We start from the raw sequence: 21,562 nt of genomic DNA on the forward strand, positions 1-21,562 counted from the left end.
AGCTGGCACCTGGCCATTCAAATACTTGGGAGTGAGAATCTGCACAGTGTATTAGAAAAGTTTTTCTAAAGGAAAGTAAATAGACTCAAGCCTTCCTACCGAGACAGTCTTAGTATCTTCAGTGTATCGTACCCCCCTTGTTGGCGAGAATAATGTTAATCAGTGTCTTCTGTTAACATCTTGTCTCTTTAAAGGCTCAAGGCACTAGTCAGCACAGGTACAAATATTCTTTTTTTGCAAATAGAGAAATTAAAGCACAAAGGGTCAACAATGAATGTGTGTGTGTGTGTGTGTGTGTGTGTGTGTGTGTGTATCAGACAGGGGAAATTCTGCAGCCCAGTAATACCAGGATAAGAGCCTTTGTGGTTCTGCATTCAAACAGCTGCTTTGGGATCTAGACCGTCTGAACTCAAAGGGTTGAAGCTCAGTCACTAAGCCCAGCTGGAAGCAGTTTGGTCATTGTTAATAGATATATAACCCGGGAGACCACTGCTGGGCAGATGAGAGTCACAGAGCCCAATTTCCTCTCATAGTCCATAAGCTCTCAAAAGTAGAGTCTGTGTCTAATTACATTTTTAAAAATAAAAACGAGAGGAGCTCTTTATAAAAAAGTTCCAGCAGTACTAAAAAATACAAAGAAGAATGGAGCAAATTATCTCAAATCACACCATCCAGGTTAACAAAATAGCTGTAACATTTGGTGCATGACATTCCAGACCCTTTTATAAGCATCTACAAGATAGAAAGATGGATGGGTGGATGGATGGATGGATGGATGGATGGATGGATGGATGGAAGTATGGATCGATGGGTGGGTGGATGGATGGATGGATGGATAAATGCACAAGTGGGTGACTGACAGAGAAAGGAAACAAAAAGGGAAGGAAGGGAAGAAGGAAAGAAAAAGGGAGGAAGGAAAGGAGGAAGGGGCAAAGAAAGAAATGCAAATATTTGAGAATCAAATCGTATTGTATTTTCCAGTTTTAATGACCTAAATGTACTCAAATTTAATGGAAGAAACACAAACTCAAGTGAGCTGAAGGAAGTACTAAATTTCAAATAAATCTTGCATAACCCTAAGAAATAGGAGTTCCTGAAAGAGCCCTGTAGCAGAAAATGAAAAGATCATAAAAACCATTAGGCGATTTGAGTCTGTGTTTCTTTATTGACTACAAGTTTAATTTTGGTACACACCGATTCCATGCTAATGAACTAAGACGTCACTAGCACTCCATTTGCTTATACTTCTTACCTTCTCACCTTCCCCACATTCTGATTCTATAGATTATATCATTTTTTATAATATAAAGTTTTTTTGAAAAATACAGTCTGTAGTACATTCTGTACTCTAACCACAAATCTCCTAATTCTTTAAATTTAAGTCTTTATTTAAATGTGTTTACTGTTTGGCAACAATTTCACCAAAGTTTACCCATTCCTGAGTTCTTTGGATCCCATTTGATGATACCTTAAAGTGAAGTGTTCTTATGACTTTTTTTTTTAGAGAGAGGGAAAGAGAGAGAGAGCATACATGTGCACTCACATGAGTGGGGGAGGGGCAGAAAGAGAGAGGGAAAGAAGAATCTCAAGCAGGCTCCATGCCCAGTGAGGAGACCAATGGGGGGGCGTGATCTCACGGCCATGAGATCACGACCTGAGCCGAAATCAAGAGCTGGACGCTCAACCAATTAAGCCACGCAGGTGCCCCATGACCAAATTTCAAATATGGTGCCACTGGATTAAACAGGTGATGGAAATTAAGGAGTGCATTTGTCTGATGACACAAGGTGATGTACAGAACTGCTGAATCACTATATTGTACACCTGAAACTAATGTAATGCTGTAAGAGTATATTAACTGAGATTAAAATAAAAACTACCTACCTACCTACCTACCTACCTACCTACCTACCCACCTAGGGTGCCACTGGATTAAGAGGTAGAGAAAGTGGAAAGGCATTGGTAAAACTGTTGTCTGGATAATCTGAAAGGCAGACCAAGTACTTACCAGTCTTGGGGCTCTAAGGGAAATTGTTGAAGCGTTTGTGATCATTGGCTTTTACTTGTAATATGTACGTTTTCAGCAACAGTTGAACTCTGGGATTCAGCAGCCAGGATTAGAAGCATTTCCTTTTACACTGACAGGGAAATCTTTGATCTCACCACTCTCATACTGACTGTAGCCCAAACTGTCTCAAATTCAATTACTTAGCCCAGTGCCTCGCATGCTAGTAACGATTTGAATATAGATGCCTAATTAATTGGAACTGATTGGCACAATATCCACCATATTACAGAGTGTTCTTGCAACAGAATATTATGTATCTGTTTAAAATGGGATCTACAGGGGCGCCTGGGTGGCTCAGTTGGTTAAGCATCCAACTGCAGCTCAGGTCTTGATCTCACGGTTTGTGAGATTGAGCCCCGTGTCAGGCTCTGTGCTGACAGCTTGGAGCCTGGAGCCTGCTTCGGATTCTGTGTCTCCCTCTCTCTCTGCCCCTGCCCCTTTCACAGTCTGTCTGTCTCTCTCTCAAAAACAAATAAACATTTTAAAAATTAAAAAAAAATAAAATGGGATCTATAAAGAACTTTTTTTTTAACAAAGAACTTTTAACGACATTGGAAAGTATTCGTGAAATATTTACGAGTGAAAAAGCAGACCTAAAAACTCTCCTTTTTAAAAAATTTTTTTAGTATTTATTTATTTTTGAAGGATAGAGAGAGAGAGAGACAGAGCATGAGCAAAGGAAAGGCAGAGAGAGAGGGAGACACAGAATCCGAAGCAGGCTCCAGGCTCTGAGCTGTCAGCACAGGGCCCAATGTGGGGCTCGAACTCATGAACTGCAAGATCATGACCTGAGCCGAAGTTGGACGCTTAACCGACTGAGCAAGCCAGGTGCTCCAGACCTAAAAACTTTCTTAATGTGAAAGTATGAAAATAGGGATCCAAGAATGTTAAATATAAGCAAAATATGCTCTGTGTGTGTATGTATGTGTGTGTGTAATCTTGAAGCACAAATAATGGAACGCTATTCATCTTACTTTCCAACAGGGTTTGTGAGAAAGTATAATCAGGAAAGTGAGGAAGAAACAGGGCTTGGGAAGGAACCAGTGGAGTAACTGTAGTCAACTGCAGAAATTTTTAAGGAAAGGAAAATGTTGAATTGGATTTTTCTAAGATGCGAGAGTGTACATTTGGAAGGAAGGCAGGCGGGCAAGCCAGGGGCTGGGGCTCAGAAGGAAACGACGGAAAGCTTCTCATCCAGGGGACGGCAAACTCCTTATGGTGTATTTCTGGCACCCCAAGACCTTGGTTCATGCTCTGAACCCATCGCTTTCTGCCATATGCAATTAATCGCTTTAGCCTTTATGTTCTTACCTGTGAAATGGGGCCAAAACTTTGAGTTCACAACCAAATAACTTCTGGTTATTTGGGACTCACCAATTAGATGGCATGTGTAAAATCACGTACTTGGTAGGAGCCAGACGTCCATATCCCAGTAGTGTTACCATTGTTATTATTTGCTGGTTGTAGCAAAGGCCACGAGAAAGGCAAGTGCTCTGTGAGCAGTGGACTCAGAATCTGCATCTAAGTCTCTCCGCAGGCTGCTGCTGAGGGTGTGGCAAGGCAGGCCAACATCGTTTAGGCCATTTTGTACGTCCTGTCACTCCCTCGGTACGTGCAGGCTGCTAACGCTCTTTGACCTGTGACAAGGTTGCCCTTATTCGCCACCGTTCTTTGGCAAGATGTGACCCTTTCCTTGCATCTTCCTTGGACTACTTGGCCACACCCCACAATGACACGGTACAGGGGCTGTAAAATGTGGCACAAGAGTTAAGCTGCAGGCCTATTCCTTTAGTGAATTTCACCACTGTAACTGATTTTTTTTTTAATTTTTTAAAATGTTTATTTATTTTTAAGACAGAGAGACACAGAGCATGAATGGCGGAGGGGCAGAGAGGGAGGGAGACACAGAATCGGAAGCAGGCTCTGGGCTCTGAGCTGTCGGCACAGAGCCCGACGCGGGGCTTGAACTCACAGACCGACCGTGAAATCATGACCTGAGCCGAAGTTGGATGCTTAAGCGACTGAGCCACCCAGGCACCCCACTGTAACTGAATTCTATACATTCTCTGCCCTCCACCTTCAGCAGGTTAGATCTAAAAGTAACTCTGTGCTACTCTAGCCCCTCTTAAGTTTATCCGAATGTGCATATGTATATGTTTGTACATAGAGAATATGTTTACTGATTTTATCATAAATTCAGTTCCAAATGGAAACCTTGAGGCCCTAGAATAAATTCATCTCCTATCTCAAAATAGTGCTCCAAATGCAGCCACTGAAAGCATAATTTTCAGCGAATTATTACATGCCAAAAAGCCGCTGTATTTTCTTTTTTTTATCAAAAAAAATTTTTTAATGTTTTATTTATTTATGAGAGAGAGACAGAGTATGAGCAGGGGAGGGGCAGAGAGAGAGGGAGACACAAAATCCAAAGCAGGCTCCAGGATCTGAGCTGTCAGCACAGTGCCCGATGCGGGGCTCAAACTCGTGAACCACAAGATCCTCACCTGAGCTGAAGTCGGACGCTTAACTGACTGAGCCACCCGGTCGCCCCCACCGTATTTTTTAAATAACACAAATGGGCACTATGGTTTCTTGAACAACTTAAAATAAGCTTCAGAATGATCACTAGACAAATGGGTTCCACTTGCTGAAGAGGAAATGACTATTCTCCACATTGAAAAAAAAATCTCCCACGATGATTAAGAGATATTTGTCTCCAGCAAAAAAAGAAATGTCTTGGCATATAGGTAGGAGGGGAAAAGAAGGTTCCCAAAGCCCATCTCGGCTAGGGCAGACTCTCGGAGCCAGTGAGCTCTGTGTGGCATGTGTGAAGTTCATGTGAAATGGGCAGCTGTTCCTGTGTGAAATCCAAGAGTTTGTCTAACCTGTTCCCGGGGGCTTCTGTCATCATAAGAGAAGCGAGTGCACTCTGGACTTTGATCCAGGCTTCCCTGGATTAATAGGACTGGAGATAAAGGTGTGGAGAAGGGAATATTAAGAGCCTGAAGAAGACCCAACACTTCTGATTTGCTGATTTCTGAGAGATGCTGAGGTCCTTCACGACAGGATAGTTTCTGTTTGCCAAATACAATGTTAATTTGAAAATTTTATTTCTCAGTATTTGGGCTCTCATTCTTTCTTTCTATTTATTAAAATTTTTTTTCAATGTTTATTTATTTTTGACAGAGAGACGGAGAGAGAGACAGAGAGAATCAGTGGGTGAGGGGCAGATAGAGAGAGACACACACACAGAATCTGAAGCAGGCTCCAGCCTCCGGGCTGTCAGCACAGAGCCCGACGCGGGGCTCGAACTCATGGACCGTGAGATCATGACCTGAGCTGAAGTTGGACGCTCAACCGACTGAGCCACCCAGGCGCCCCTCTCATTCTTTTTTTAAAGTTGAGTTATTTATTTTGAGTGAGAGAGAGAAGAGAGGGAGGGAGGGAGGAGTGGGGGAGGGTCAGAGAGAGAAGACAGAGAATCCCAAGCAGGCTCCGCGCTGTCAGTGCAGAGCCCAGCATGGGTCTCAATCCCATGAACGGTGAGATCATGACCTGAGCCAATATCAAGAGTCAGAAGCTTAACCGACTGAGCCACCCAGGGGCCCCTGGGCTCTCCTTCCGTTGCTGTTCCCCAAAACCGATAGGCATTTCAGCACCTGTGATCTCTTTGGAGAAATTCACAGAACAGGTCTTGTTGATAGAGATCCAGTCTCTGTTCTCTGTCTTTTATGTGCTTCTTGCGCGTGGTATTTTCCAGTGGATTTCTGGGTTCCCAATAAACAGGTGCTGAGCCAAATGGTGCAATATATTTGAGAGGGGTCTCATTTGCAGGCCTCAAGCACTGAGGCTGACCCCAGACATACACACAAGGGACGTTAACAATGAGCTTGGCTTCTGCCTGCTGGGAAGCAGACTAAGACCAGAGGATCTTCCCCCCCACCTCAGTTTCTCCAGATGGCTGAGGTTTGGAAAGGATTATCAGTGTGGAGTTGGGCTAAAGCAGTTTCATGCTGGACTAGACTCTGGTTCCAAAGTTCAGACTTACAGAAGTTTCTGAAACAGAGAAACTGTATTTGCCGATAGCCTAAGTTGTACAAGACTTTTCTCCACTTTCTTTAAGAGAAGAGCCCAAGAGAACAAAAAGATGAATGAGAACCACCACACATGCACGCACACAAACACACACACACAATGAAAGAGAAAGGGGTATAAATCAAAATATTGTGAAGATCCTTCTTAAGTTTTTATTTTTTGTCTTCTTTTTTTAAATTATGAGATAGTCCCCAAAAGGGAACAAGTTTTACAAGTCACTTTCAAGGTATCTAAACAGTTGCCTTCTAAACTATACTAGCAGACATTAGCATGACCAGGGGTGCCTGGGTGGCTCAGTCTAAGGTTAAGCGGCCAACTTCGGCTCGGGTCATGATCTCACGGTTCGTGAGTTCAAGCCCCACGTTGGGCTCTGTGCTGGCAGGTCAGATCCTGGAGCCTGCTTCCGATTCTGTGCCTCCCTCTCTCTCTCTGCCCCTCCCCTGCTTGTGCTCTCTCTCTCTCTCAAAAATAAACACTAAAAAATATTTAACAAACGAAATTAGCATGCAAAACAGATTAAAAATTTCAGTACTGTTAAGCACTAACCGCCACATTACAGATTTTGGAAGTGAGGAAAACACCTTCTAAATTATAAAGACATGAGCTGAAGTGATCACTTTTCCCACTGATAATTAAATCCCAACATAGCTTGAGATCACATCTTTTATTCACGAGCAAGGCTTTAGAAAACCACATTTTAGCCACATAAGACAGATCTATTGTAGTACTAAAAACGAATGCCGCTCAGTAGTAATAAACATTTCTGACAGATCAGAGGCAGACAGGACAGAGGCTGCATATCACAGCAAACCAAGAGCGTGTGGATGCTGGTTATGGGGCATGGCATGAACATACCCCATCTATCAGCAGACTATTTCTTCCACAGATACCAGGGAACTGGTGATACTGGGAGTCATCATTTCTTGAGAAAGACACCCTTCCTTTGGAGAGCTAGCCCATTGGGAGATGCTGGACCCTCCTGCTTTTTTTTTTTAAAGTTAATTTATTTATTTTGAGAGAAGACACAGAGAAAGAAAGAGAGAGAGAGAGAAAATGCAAGTGGGGGAGGGGAAGAGAGAGAGGGAGAGAGAGAGAATCCCAATCAGGCTCCATGCTGCCAGCGCAGAGCCTGATTCGGGGCTCTAACTCATGAACCATGAGATCATGACCCGTGCCAGAATCAAGAGTTGGACACTAAACCGACTGAGCCACCCAGGTGTCCCTGGACCCTCCTGCTTTTATGAGTAGCTCCATTTCACCAGTTTCTTTATGTTTGTTTGTTTCACTGATTGTTTGTTCGTTTTTGAGAAAGAGAGTGCGTGAGTGGGGAGAGGGAGAGAGAGAGAATCTTAAGCAGGTTCCATGCTTAGTTCGAAGTCCGACTCAAGGTTTCATCCCACCATCCTGGGATCATGATCTGAGCCGAAATCAAGAGGCAGACCCTCAACTGACTGAGCCACTCAGGTGTCCCTCGCCAGTTTCAATTTGAAACTGCTGGTTGCAACATAGTCAAATTCCTTAGCCGAATGGTATTAAAGCTGCCCATAAAACTGTTTTCCATTAACGTCCATGTAAAAAATCTGAAAAGCAGATTCCTCGAGCAGGCGGATTTGAAGAGCAGGATCTGACAATACGGTAAGTAGCATACTTAATACTCTCAGGCTTTGGGTTAAGAAACACACATGGGTCCGCTGATGAAACAAGGCATAAATGTACTATATATATGCGTGAACCATACTTTGCACTTGGGAACAGTAGTTATTGAAATAGGCAAGAGAGAGTAACATCCAAACGCCTACAGTACTGCCTACCAGGACAGAGGAGACAAATTTCTGAACGATATTCTTTGGCATGTAGTAGGAGATAGAACACTAGAGTTGTTATCAGTGATTCCAGAAATGGATGTAGCCATCCAAAATGCTTTCACAGGTTAAAAATAAGAAAAATGAGGGGCGCTTGGGTGGCTCAGTCGATTGAGCATCCGACTTCAGCTCAGGTCATGATCTCGCGGTTGAGGAGTTCGAGCCCCGCATGGGTGTCTGTGCTGACAGCTCAGAGCCTGGAGCCTGTTTCGGATTCTGTGTCTCCCACTCTGTCTTTGTCCCTCCCCTGCTCATGCTCTGTCTCTCTCTGTCTTAAGAAGAAATATAAACATTAAGCAAAAAAAAAAAAAAAATGACATGCTACCAGAGACATGGAGGTGGTGATGGTGGAGGACAAATATTTAGTTTTGGGAGGACTTCTTAGGTATCAGTTCTTTATCATTTATTATAATGCAGCTCCTCACTGGATATGACCACAGGAGGTCAAATTAGCACCTCTATCAACACTGAAAAAGACCTTCATGTAGACTCATTAGCGTTTCAATTGTCCTGGCAGTGAGAATAAATTACAGAGTAAGTCAGTATGTCAAATACATATACATATATGCATATGTATGCAATATTTTTAAGTGTACTGATATTTCTCATTTCTTCCAGTAGAGGTCAGAAAATAGCAATACAGGAATATGAAAATCTATGAACCGAAGAATACTTAGCATGATTTTCTCTAGATAGGATCATGGAAGGGTTTTTAAATTGTTTTCCTTTACCCGCCTTTTCTAATTATATTTGTACTTTTGTGATAATTAAAACGCAATGGCATTTATTTGAAATTTCATAAGGAGCACAGTCGGCATATGTATTTATCCTGTATCAAGTCAGGGATACTGGTTAATTATTTGTATTTTTTTCTTAGCTGCACATAGATTATTTGAAATCGTCTAAGAAAGCAGCACGTCTGGCCATAGCCCTGAAAAATTATTTCAGTGTAACATCGTTTCCTTTGTCTGAAAAAACCTAAAAGAGATCCTAGTGTTCTGGGAAGTCAAAGAAATCAGTCAGCGTGACCTACATTTAAAAGCAAGGAACCCGGGGCGCCTGGGTGGCTCAGTCGGTTGAGCGTCCGACTTTGGCTCGGGTCATGATCTCACAGTCCGTGAGTTCGAGCCCCACGTCGGGCTCTGTGCTGACAGCTCAGAGCCTGGAGCCTGCTTCGGATTCTGTGTTTCCCTCTCTCTCTGCCCCTCCCCTGCTCATGCTCTCTCTCTGTCTCAAAAATAAAAAAACATTTAAAAAAATAAAAATAAAAGCAAGGAACCCAATGAAAGATCTTTGCTAAGCTTGTGGATTGATGCTCAACAAATCGCACTATCACCATGCTACATTTTCATTTCTAATTCATGTGTCCCTTCTTCCGCTAGACACAGATGGAAAGCAAGGCGAAAAGGCTTATAAAACAAAATCTGAAGGTCAACCAAACATTTATGTAAAAATCAAGGAAATCTTTTACCCGCATGTAGATGTTTATTTCCCCTTTTATTAAATAACTCATAATGTACAGTCTGTTATTTGTCCTTCTTGATATTATCACTCACAAAGAATATCAGGGTGTCAACATTGTGAATATAAATCAAAACTGCCTGCTGCTAGTTTCTTCTGTCTTCTAAAGGGAGGATTTCTACCACGGAGGAGTATGTCTCTGTATTCTCACTTCCACCTACAAAGGCAAGTATGGAAGAGAGGAAAAGCTGAAGTTCAAAACCTCTAACAGTTCTTCTATGGGACTCCAGGATGGGGCCCAGAACAGGTGACTCTATTGGTCAGAGAACAACAGTGACTTTTTGGACGAAGACAATGATGCTGGGAAAACAAGGATCAGGGAGATATGAGAGGAGTCTGGAGACATCACCATGGTGGGTGACTTGGATGCACAGAGAAGTGTGGCCGGTAAGAAATCCCCAGGGGCTCACTGGTCTAATAGCTTATTAGAGTAAGAATGTCCAATATTCGATTCTTAGCTGTTTGTTTCTGCAGTTAAACCTCCCACCCCCAGAGCTCAAAACTTCAGTCAAGTGTGTCCAACACAAATGCTTGGGGTGGTCTGAAGAAAATCAAGATGAAGAGGTGAATCTGAACACAGGCTGGCATAAAGCGAAGGGAAGAGAAAGAGTCACAGGCCATAAGATGTGAATGAGCAGAGGCATCATGGAAGCAAGAACCATGAGCCACAAATGATCATGGGAATGGGAGACCCAGTCAACTCACAGAAATTTTGGGGAGATCAGTGGAGGTTCCCCACAATAGATGGAATTTGGGACTTGAGCCACTTTTATGTAAATCTCCAAAGAAGAGTAACCTTTAATGATATGTAGAATACAATGACATATTTCAAAATATTACGTTAGGCATACTACAAATACTCTTTACAACATGAAGTCTAGGGCAGCCTTTATAAAACTGTACTCTATCACATGAAAGAACCCAGATATTTAAATAGAGGCACTTAATAAATTGACTGCATTTTTTTCTCTCTTGGTTTTGTGAAACTTTTTGCCAAATGGGCAATGCCGCTTTGTCAACAACCTTCCCAAATAGGTTAGAATTCTCATCTTAATTCTCCTTTGGTGGCAGCGAAAACATTTTCACAATGGTTAAAATACACTTATAAAGTACACATACATCATTGAGGACTACAGTAGATTCTCTGAGTGAAGGATCTGGAATTCATATATGGAAAGACCCATAGAGAAGTCTTCAAACCTTTCAAAGGCTGGCCCAGGCCTACCTTTACATGGTGGATGAGATGTTCCACTTCATTCACTTTGTAGGTCTCCAATCCCAGCTCCTTGGCTAATCTTAAGATTCGATTCTGAGTTGGCCCAACATAAGATCCTCCGAGGTCCACGTATTTAACCTCTTGGTTCTGTTTTCCCAGGGAAAAAAACCAGAAATAAATATTTGCGGAAATGTTCTTCCTAGATTAAAAAAAAAAAAAGAGAGAGCTCTGAAATCAATAAATGGGTATTTCACAGACCTTGAGGTGTATCCGTGGAAAATGGGATTCTATTTTCAACTGTACTTCATTCATGTGACTTACCTGTCCTTAAACCATTCTGCAATTTAAAGCAAACTGGATTGAACTTTACTTTTTTTTTTTAAGGTTTATTTATTCTTGAGGGAGAGAGAGACAGAGTGTGAGTGGGGGAAGGGCAGAGAGAGAGAGAGAGAGAGAGGGAGAGAGAGAGAGAGACAAAGAATCCAAAGCAGGTTCCAGGCTCTGGGCTGGCAGCACGGAGCCCGACATGGGGCTCAAACTCATGAGCCATGAGATTATGACCTGAGTCGAAGTCGGACGCTTAACCAACTGAGCCACCCAGGTGCCCCTGGATTGAATTTTAAATAGGCAGGAGACTTCTGAATGCCATCACTCACAATATATACCACCTCATGGTTTGTTTTCTAGTGCCTTGAATTTGTAAGCTATGAATCGTTGATGCATTTCTCTTTACTTGGTACTTCAGGCTAATTTTGAGCCACTTAATGCTAGAGAAAAACGAAGAAAGGAAATGATCACTTCTGTGGTTAATCCAGACATTTGAAAGATAGCATCAGGGAATATTTTGGCCATAATGTGAACCTTTGAAATTGCTCTCCTATGTTCATAAACAAGTCTTCCATATGGTTACAAATCAGCTTCGTTTCCAATGATGAAGGACCAATCTTTGAAGAAGAAGAAGTAACCACAAAAGCTCCCTATGTCTGAACACGTCCAGGCATAACCAGATACCTATCAGCCGGGGACACCATAGAAGGTGTTTCTTGTTTTCTTTTGTTGTCTAGCTCCCCCTGTCCCCGAAGAGAACATAACTTTCACAAAGGCGGGAATCTTTAGTTTATTTACTGATGTATTCCAAACACCTCCTTATTGGTGCAATAATTTATGGGGCATCGTGAGGTAAGAAAAGAGACAGAAGCACATGTGGAAAAGGTAGCAAATTGAGAGGCTGTGGAGAATGTTTCTTTTAGTAAGAGTCAAATGAAATTCAAGACTTCTAGAAAAGAAAAAAAAAGACACAGTAACTCTGCTTCCGTCCTACATTTCTCCATCCCACCCTTAATGTCTTACTTACCCTGATGGTGTAAGTCCTGCCTCCTACTCGGTCCCGGGCTTCCAGAACAACCACATTCAGGCCAGAGTCATGCAGAAGCTTGGCTGCCGCCATACCTGGGAGAAAATACAATCACCATCAAAGACCTCACAGGGATTCCGGGTAAGCGCCTCATGTTAACGTCGATGAGAAAAGCCCACGATGGCTCACACACATGGCTTACCGTTACGTGCACCTTACAGGTGGCTGGGGTTTCTCAATAGAGGCCCAGATTCCAAGAATGGGAAACCAACTGGTCTTTCTAGCAAGAACAAAAGGGATTTCGTTTTCGGTAAATGTCTCAAATCTTAAAAACATCCTCGGTCACTGTATCAAAATGTCTATCTTTAAGGACTAAATCGCACGATTACGTGTCTGACAGTACAAACGGAAACACAAGGCCACACTTAAAAGCACAAGCCCCAGTCAACACCAGACCAAATGTAGCCATTGACTTATTTCTCTTTTTTTTTCTTTTAATTTTAATTTTAGAAAGAGAGAGACAGACAGACAGACAGACAGCAAGTGGCAGAGAGGGGCAGAGGAAGAGAGAGAGAATGCGAAGCAGCCCCTATGAGGGGCTCGATCCCATGACCTCGGGATCATGACCTGAGCCCAAATCAAGAGTCGGACACGCAACCGACTGAGCCACCCAGGCCTCCCTAGGTGCAGTTTTTGACCTCGGAGATCTTAAAATCGTGCATCTTTAAAACCACCTTACATAGCTCAGTAAGATCTTTCTCAGACAGGAGAGCTCTGGAGCCCTTACCATGATGACTGAATTTCCTCAGTTCTAATTACCTTAATCATTTGCTTTCTGAGAACAAACAAAATCGAGGAAATGCCAAGACGCTGTGCGTTACAGAGAAATGAAACTGGCTTCTATCTTGTCTTTCAAAAATAATAGTTCTGGGATTTTTAGACCCCACTGGGTGCAAAGTAAAAGAGAGAGAGAGAGAGAGAAAGATTCCTATAAAAAGAGCTAATACTCCCTACCATTTGAGACCCTGTTCTGTTTTTATATATTAATTCAGTGAATTCTCACAAAAACCCATTGAGAAAAGGCACTGTTGATCTTTGCATTTTATGGCCAAGGACACTGAAACACACAAGGTCTCACGTCGAGCCAGCAAAGCCAAGCCAGGCAATTTCACTCCCGGGTCAGGATTCCTAACCACACGCACTGTTTTCCACGGAGCCTCCCGGCCATCGTCTCCAGAGATGGCATCTTCCCATTTCTGCGCCGGGGGGAAATTACATTTCAAAAGATATTTTTTACTTTATTTGGATCAACACATTTTAGAAACACACTTGTATCTTGTGGTCCGATAAGAATCCATAAAACATAAAATATGAGCCCACCCGTAAAAGCCATAAAGAAAAGTCAGGGCTCTGTTCATTGTCTATCAGCTACCCTAAAAGAGGAAACCCATTTTTTTTTTTTTTTTTTTTAGAAAAAAAGGCTGATCTGATCTGACATTTCATTATTGGAGTTAATCTGTCTTTCATGCCCTGTCCTTGGAGGCAGGAGGCTTTCAGCTGGTGGCAGAGTTAGGGTCCCAAAGTCCCCAACCACCCACGCAGTGCATACGGGATTGCACACCCTCATTTAGAAATATAAGGCTTGGATTTTTAACCCCAGTGCTAATTTGACCTCCATGAGGAAAAAAAAGGAGAAAACATTTCTATTTAGATAGAACACAATTTCAAAATTGCAGACGATTCAACGCCATTTCTCTTATCAAGCATCAGTTCAACAAATGAAATATGAAATAACACGCAGCCATAGTAACCGCTGTTATCAGGGAATTCAGACAGACCCGCTGAGCACGCCCAGGCTTAAACAAAAGGGTTCAGAATGAAATACAACATCGCTCACACATGCTAGCATTTTCTGTTCCACAAAAGGCACTGTCTTTTGGTCTGTGCAGTTACCCAACAGTATCTGATGCTAAACACGAACAGTTATTAAAACAAGCCAGGGTCTTATCAAACCATTCGATAGACAGTTCTCTGTGCTTGTGTGCCTTAAAAAGTCATACCCAGAAACTTACAAAAATATCTTTAAACAGGGCAATACGAGGGTATGTGGTTGGAAATACCCCACAATTTGCTTAATATTCACCATGGGGGGAGTGCGGGGGTGTTCAATTGCTTGCCGGACATCAAGTGGCAAAAATGGATTTGGAAAATAATTGGTCCGATTATGGGTGGCTTAAAGAAGTCACTGTGGTTTAGGAGAAGGGAATTTCAGAAGACTTAAGAAACGGAGGATTTGGGAGTCTGGTCAGGAGGCGATTAAGAAGTAGCTCTCCAGGGGGCGCCTGGGTGGCTCTCAGTCGGTTAAGCATCCCACTTTGGCTCAGGTCATGATCTCATGGTCCGTGAGTTTGAGCCCTGCGTCACGCTCTGTGCTGACAGCTCGGAGCCTGGAACCTGCTTCAGATTCTGTGTCTCTCTCCGCCACTCCCCAGGTCACGCTCTGTCTTTCTCTCAATAAATAAATAAATGCTGACAAAATTAAAAGTACAAAGCAATTATAAGCTCGCTCTTAAATGGGTTACAAAAGTTAAATATCCATGTATAAGAAAAACTGGCACTTTAAGATTCTTATATTTAGATGGAGAGCGGAATGCTTTAAGATATTTCATGTGACTCACTGTAATGGAGTTACTGTATTTTTCATTTTTCCTCTTTGGTTCAAGGATAGTAGTTAAGAGTTCAGGTTTGGGGCTGAACTCTGATGCTGCTGTTTACTGATTGTGTAATCAACGGCAAGTCAGTGAATGTCTTTAAACCTCCATTTTTTTCTTAAAAAAATTTTTTTTTCAGCACTGTGAAGATCAGATGAGCTTTGCTTATAAAGTGCCTCACACGGAATAAAACGAATGCTGTGTTTTATGACAGTGCCTGTTATTTTCTGTTTAAAAAGAACCTGCTGTAGTTTTTTAACGTGTCAGGAAATGATTGCTTAAGTGTTTAAACAGCGCCCATGACACTGTCTGGTGTTTTAGGGCAAATATATTTCTGCTACTTTCTGATTTGGGCTTTTTTTTTTTCTTTTTTGCCCCTAGTATTGCATTTTAAAATCCCCAGACCTCCCAGAGAATGCACCATCCCTCATATTTTTGTTCTATGGCAAAATGTGTTTCAAGTTCCCCCAAATCGGCAGAGACATGAACTCTTGAGAAAGAGTCCTGTCGTAGGCTGGACAGCTCTGTAGAGTTCATTGCTTGGCTTATTAATTCTTCCATCGGCTAAACTATCAGTCCTTTCCCCAGTCATCAGGGAGGAGTCCCTGGGAGTACTTCTTTTTTTTTTTTTTAATTTTTTTTAATGTTTATTTTTGAGAGAGAGAGAAAGAGAGAGCATGAGCCAGGGAGGGGCAGAGAGAGAGGGAGACACAGAATCTGAAACAGGCTCCAGGCTCTGAGCTGTCAGCACAGAGCCCGACTCGGGGCTTGAACCCACGGACCGTGAGATCATGACCCGAGCCGAAGCCCGACGCTTAACCGGCTGAGCCACCCAGGCAGGCACCCCTGCTTTGTGCTTTTAAAAAGTTAATTAAACCAGAACTTAATGCGCAGTATCAATTAATATTTCACAAACGGATTATCGCTGGCATATTCAGCAGCAGCTCCTCTGTGCCCTGCACAGGCTCCTGATAAGATCATCTCATTTGTAGACTCCAGATAGTGCAGGGTCCACGGTGTTTGGGCTCAAAGAGGCTTCCTTGGATGAATGACGAATAGCACAGCACAATGATGGACTGATGCCTAATTCCATGAAATTATAAAAACACTGTGTCTTTCTTCTCAGGTAATTTACTTGGAAAAGGTTTCACCAAAGTGATGACTGCCTCGACCATTTGCATACTTCGGTTTGGATTAGGCGTGCAAATGATTTTAAATATCTAAGTATCAGTGGTGTGCAGCATTATTAGCATTCAATGCTTCCAGGTTTTTTATGTGTCACGGAAAAACAACCCAGAAGTTGGATGATGCGAGGAGATGGTAAAATATGCAGTGCTGGTAACAGAAGGGGTGCTTCAAGGCGTTTTAGGAGCAGAGAAGGGGTTAGGATGCAGAAGGAAGAGAAAAATCACAATCACCTCTTGCCCCATGCTTTGCTTTGTCAATCTGGCTCACGTCCTTCGTATCAAAACCTGACACTTAACAAAACTTTTTCAGAGTTTTAAAACACAATGTCAATTGGGGCGCCTGGGTGGCTTAGTTGGTTAAGCATCTGACTTCTTGATTTCGGCTCAGGTCATGATCTCACGGTTCGTGAGTTCGAGCCCCCCATCGGGCTCTGTGCTGACAGTGCAGAGCCTGCTTGGGATTCTCTCTCTCCCTCTCTCTCTGCCCCCCGGCCTCGCTCATGTGCACGCTCGCTCTCTCGCTTTCAAAATAAATAAGACATAAACATTTAAAAAATGTTTATTAATAAAATGCAAAGTTAATTGTTTTGAAAACATTATGAAACATCAATACTTCAATACCATGGGAGGACTTTTTCTCAGTTTAAAGGCACTCCCCCACCAAAAAAAGTATCACGCTAACCAAAACTGACAAAAAAATTCACTGTACCTCAAAGCATCTCTAACCTTATAACCTTGGTAAAAGATACAAGCATTTCCCCAGGAGGGATGAAAGGCAAAAATATGAAAATAGCCTTCAACACCTCTGTCACTTCCGACAAAGAAAAGGCTTTATGAGAAAATTCTGGAAACAACCAAGTGACCTTCGGATCAAAGAAGTGAGATTCTTTAATGTCTCTAAAGAGAATGCCTTTTAGCTATTTAACGCAAATACACACACACACACACACACACACACACACACACACACAAGGTCTGGGTTAAGGAGAAAAATATCCCCTTTGTGAAATAAATTCATTAAAGGAAAATGGTATTTGTAGGTGGAATTCAGTTGTTAATTGCTGAACTTTTCAACACAGAGACCCAGGTAAAGATACCACAAAACAGCCAACATTTTGAGCACTGAGTGTATGCCAGCTTCTACTCTTAAGTGTTTTACATGTAAGAATTTGTTTATCCTCTCAACAACTCTATGAAGTGGGTAGATGTAGAAAGTGAAGCACAGAGAGGCCCAGTAACATGCCCGAGGTCTCACAGCTACCAAGGGACTGAGTCAACATTCAAACGCAGGCGCTCTGACTTCAGATAACAAACATGCCCATCAGCCTTCCTCATACTAAACCGTGAAACACTGAAAGCCTTCCATTAAACATCACAGGCCACTGCCAGCACATTCCATGCCTTTGTGTAAATTACAAGAAGAGGCAGGCGCCTGGCAGGTAAATTTCAAAATGGTGTCCTTCCTTTCCGGTGAAATGCAGCACCCACCGGTACAAGTGGCTTGGGCCGGCAAAAGGTGGGCTGGATCGCATCCCCTCTTTGACTGCATCAGCCGGGCGAGCTTGTGCAGGGCACTGCCTGAAGAGACTGCGCTGTGGCCTTGAAACTCAGAAAACTTATTTCCTGAATGATAAGAATTTAATTATCTGTTCTTTGTCTCCCCCGTGCCAGTACACGGTTGGCCCTTACGTGATTGTTGAATGGATTCATTTACTACCCTTCCACAAAGATGACATTTAATTACTTAGGCAATAAATAAATAAATAAATAGATAAATGGCGGCGATGGCATCTGCGTAAACAGGGTGTATTTAATATGGTATAAGACACCAAAATATTTGCACACGCTGAAACTGATTTGCTCTGGTGACACCCGAAATGGTAAAGGACACCTTGGACTTTTTCAAAGGGAAGGAGCTGGAAAGAAAGCCAGCCAACTGATCATGTTAGCCACCTTAGATTTGTACAGCATTGCAGATTTCTGTATTCACACCCATTCAGTCCTTAACAATGACCCGTGAGGCTGGCATTATTGTTCCTATTTTTTGCTCAGCCTCATACAACCAGCTACGGCAGAGGTAGATCTAAAATCCAGTTCTGTTTCTCGGCCCGATGTATTTTTCACTAGTCCCACTACTTCCTATAACATACAGGGCCTATGTTTAAAAAATTTTGTTTTTTTTAACATGGCCTATGTTTAAAAATTTCTCTAGGGATGCCAAATTTTAAAATTAGAATCTATCTTTATTAGTTTTCTTGGAAAGGCTACATGGATAAAAATCACCTGCAGCTTGTCATGCCCAAAGCCCTGAGACCCTATCATTACAGGACGATCTGAAAGCTTCTAGATCAATGCAGTGCCCTCAAGGTCACCTCCACTGAACTATTCCTTAAGAAGTGCTTTGACCAAATAGCTCCTTCTCCTTAAGTACAGACCGACTTGTCTTTCCTGACAATGCACCACTCGCCACTTTTTGGAAAAGAGAGACCAAGCTACCGAAAGTCTACCGTCATTCTCATCACTAAGAAGCAAAGTCTAGATTTAAGCTATTCACGTCTTGCTCGCAAATGCGAAACAGATTCCAAGCTTTCTTGGAAGCCCTTTGCTCTGTTTTCCCTAAGACCGTCAAAACATATCAGAAAAACAAATGGCAATAGTTTGTAAAATAAAAGAGACCTTTACCGAAGCCTCGGACCATAGGATGATTTATGCTCTTGAAAAGGATAAAAGACACCAAGCATTCCTGAGTTGCCATAGAAACCTTTCTCCAGATGATACTAGAATAAGATTGCTTCCAGGGCTTTTGAGAATATGTCTAAAGCCATAAAAATGGTTTCTTCATCATGCTTTATATATATATAAATGATTACAATTTCCTAAAATGTCAGCAATCACGGTAAGTCTTATTTCAGAACCAAGTTTTTGTTTTTACCCTTTGTTGTTGGAAAAGAGTGGGAGAGCTTTTGTAATATTGTAATTGGGGCAGACAAACTTTATTTTCACGTTACCTCAATATGGAGTCCCATGAAAAAAACAATGCAAACCCAGAAGTTACAGCTTTGTCGCAGTTTCTTTAAATGAAGAATGTAACACAAGAACTTGTTACAGAAAAATAAATGTTTCATTCACTGGCCTCAAATCCTTTTGGAAATTCCATGGAATGTGTATAAATAAGGAGACGAAGAGTACATTTCTGTGATGAGCACTGAGTCATGTGCAGAATTGTTCAATCATGATAAGGTACGTCTGAAACTAATAGAACCCCATATATTAATTATACTGGAATTCAAATCAATCGATCAATCAATAGTAACCAGTCAATAATTACAGAATCTTTACTACGTTATAATAGTTGGTGGGGTATCTGGGTGGCTCAGTCAGTTAAGCGTCAGGCTCTTGATCTCGGCTCAGGTCATGATCTCACAGTTAGTGAGATCGAGCCCCGTGTCAGGCTCTACGCTGACAACACTGAGACTGCTTGGGATTCTCTCTCTCCCTCTCTCTTTGCCCCTCCCTGGCTCTCTCGCTCTCTCAAAATAAATAAATAAACTTTAAAAAATAGGTTATAATAACTGGGATCCCAACAATCATTATTACCAAGAACATAATTCTCAGATGAAGAAGACATTAGCAGAAAACAAAGAGTTAAATTTGCTTAGCCTCAAATGTTGAAAAGATTAGTGCTATAAAAATAATAATTACTACTAGAAATCCTAGACATCGGTCGAAGAGCAATTTTCCTGAGATACATCCAATCATTAGGAGAGAAATTAAATACTAAAAAACCCTGTTTTGGAAGTATCATAGGATGGTAACCATAGGATGCCATGATAGTTTCCTCGACTGTACTCTGAGGATGAAATACCTCATTGCTGTGACACAGGCCCTCTTATGGAATCCCAGCATGAGTTTTAGAATCACAAACATTTTTTCAGGTAGGATATAAAATTGGAGCGCTATCATTCCCCCTTAGGCTCACACACACCCTAGATCTTAGTCTCTGAAAGAGCTGGGTGTTACAAATGCCCTGAAGAGGGCCAGAGGCCTGCTGTAGATTGCCTTGAATATTTCTCCATGTAAACATCTTTTTTCACCAAAAATGAAATGACGAATTTTAGGAATTCTGGAAGGAGAGGATAAAATGTGGGCACAGCCAAGGAAAAGAAATCTGGGTGAGATGTAACAAGTAACCAGAAGAAATGGAATTACAAAGGACTCATTCATCTATGCCAAAGCCTGCCCCTCCCTCCATCTTCTGGGAGCCTAGTGTGGAGCTCAGCCCAGGAGCTTTACTTTGTCCTCCCCTGAAACACTTCTGTGAGCCAAAGCCCAAGGCAGTCAACAGTGTGCAATGACCAGAGTAGAAGGAAAATGTCACCGGATTCAAGGACAAGGGCAGAACACCGCCATTTTGTAGAAAAAGCTCTATAGCTAATAGGCCACAGTCTGGCTATTTGACCTTGGAGGCCCTGACCTTCAGGGCCTCACTTTCTTCATCTGTGATTAATTTTGGCCCTTCCCATTCTGTGACAATCTAAATGAGACAGGACAATGCTTTTAAATAAAGCTGAGATTTCATAACCCCCAAAGCATCTAGTCCAAAGACTGCCCCGTGCCACATGAAATTTGGGTGACATCAATAGGTGTTAGTAAAAGAACGCTGATTTTTGTGGGACAAGGAAGTGCTGATTGAAACGAAGCTGGCTTGTGCTCACTTTGGCAGGCACATATACTAACATGGGAATAATACAGAGAAGATTAGCAACGCCGCTGGGCAAATTTGTGAACAAAGCTGGTTAAGGATAAGTGTGCTGAGGTCTTTGGGACAAAAGGTCCTGATGCCTGTGACTTACTCTAAAATACATCAGAAAATATGAGGGATTGATAGATGGACGAGAGATGGATAGATGGGTACAATGGAATAAAGCAAATGTAGCAAAAATGTTAATTACAGAATCTAGATGGTTGGTAGGTACATGAGTCTTAACTGTATAATTCTCTGAAAATTTTCGTAACCAGAACATTCTGGAAAAAAGTTAAAGTGAGTAGTCAAAAGGAGCAAACTTTCAGTCATAAAATAAATAAATAATGGGAATGTAATGTACAGCATAGTGATTCTAGTCACTAATACTGTATTAATAGTTGAAACTTGCTAAGAGAGTAGATCTTAAAAGTTCTCATCACAAGAACAAAGTTTTTGTAATTATATGTGATGGATGTTAACTACACTTGTTGTGGTGATCATTTTGTAATATATACAAATAGTGAATCATTAGGTCATACACCTGAAGCTAATATATGTTAATTACATCTCAATTTTTTTAAAAAATTGTCCATGAAATCAAAATTATGGAGATGGTTATTTGTAATTTAAAATGTGTGGATTTAGGGGCGCCTGGGTGGCTCAGTCGGTTGAGCGGCCGACTTCGGCTCAGGTCATGATCTCACAGTTCATGAGTTCGAGCCCCGCATTGGGCTCTGTGCTGACAGCTCGGAGCCTGGAGCCTGCTTCGGATTCTGTGTCTCCCTCTCTCTCTGCCCCTACCCT

At 42.0% G+C, this 21,562-nt stretch overlaps 1 protein-coding gene across 1 annotated transcript in view; it reads right to left on the reverse strand.

Moving 5' to 3' along the window:
- The window catches only part of MAOB (monoamine oxidase B), a 70,015-nt gene extending 57,804 nt beyond the window's left edge, over positions 1–12,211 (reverse strand). The window contains exons 1-2 of the mRNA XM_042975057.1: positions 12,117–12,211; positions 10,772–10,909 (exon numbers count right to left, since the gene is read on the reverse strand). Of these exons, the coding sequence (XP_042830991.1) occupies positions 10,772–10,909; positions 12,117–12,209 (231 nt within the window). The 5' untranslated portion in view covers positions 12,210–12,211. The remainder of the gene's footprint in view (positions 1–10,771; positions 10,910–12,116) is intronic.
- Positions 12,212–21,562: the final 9,351 nt, after the last annotated feature.

This window comes from Panthera tigris, chromosome X (genome assembly GCF_018350195.1).
Source record: "Panthera tigris isolate Pti1 chromosome X, P.tigris_Pti1_mat1.1, whole genome shotgun sequence".
NCBI classification, from domain to species: domain Eukaryota; kingdom Metazoa; phylum Chordata; class Mammalia; order Carnivora; family Felidae; genus Panthera; species Panthera tigris.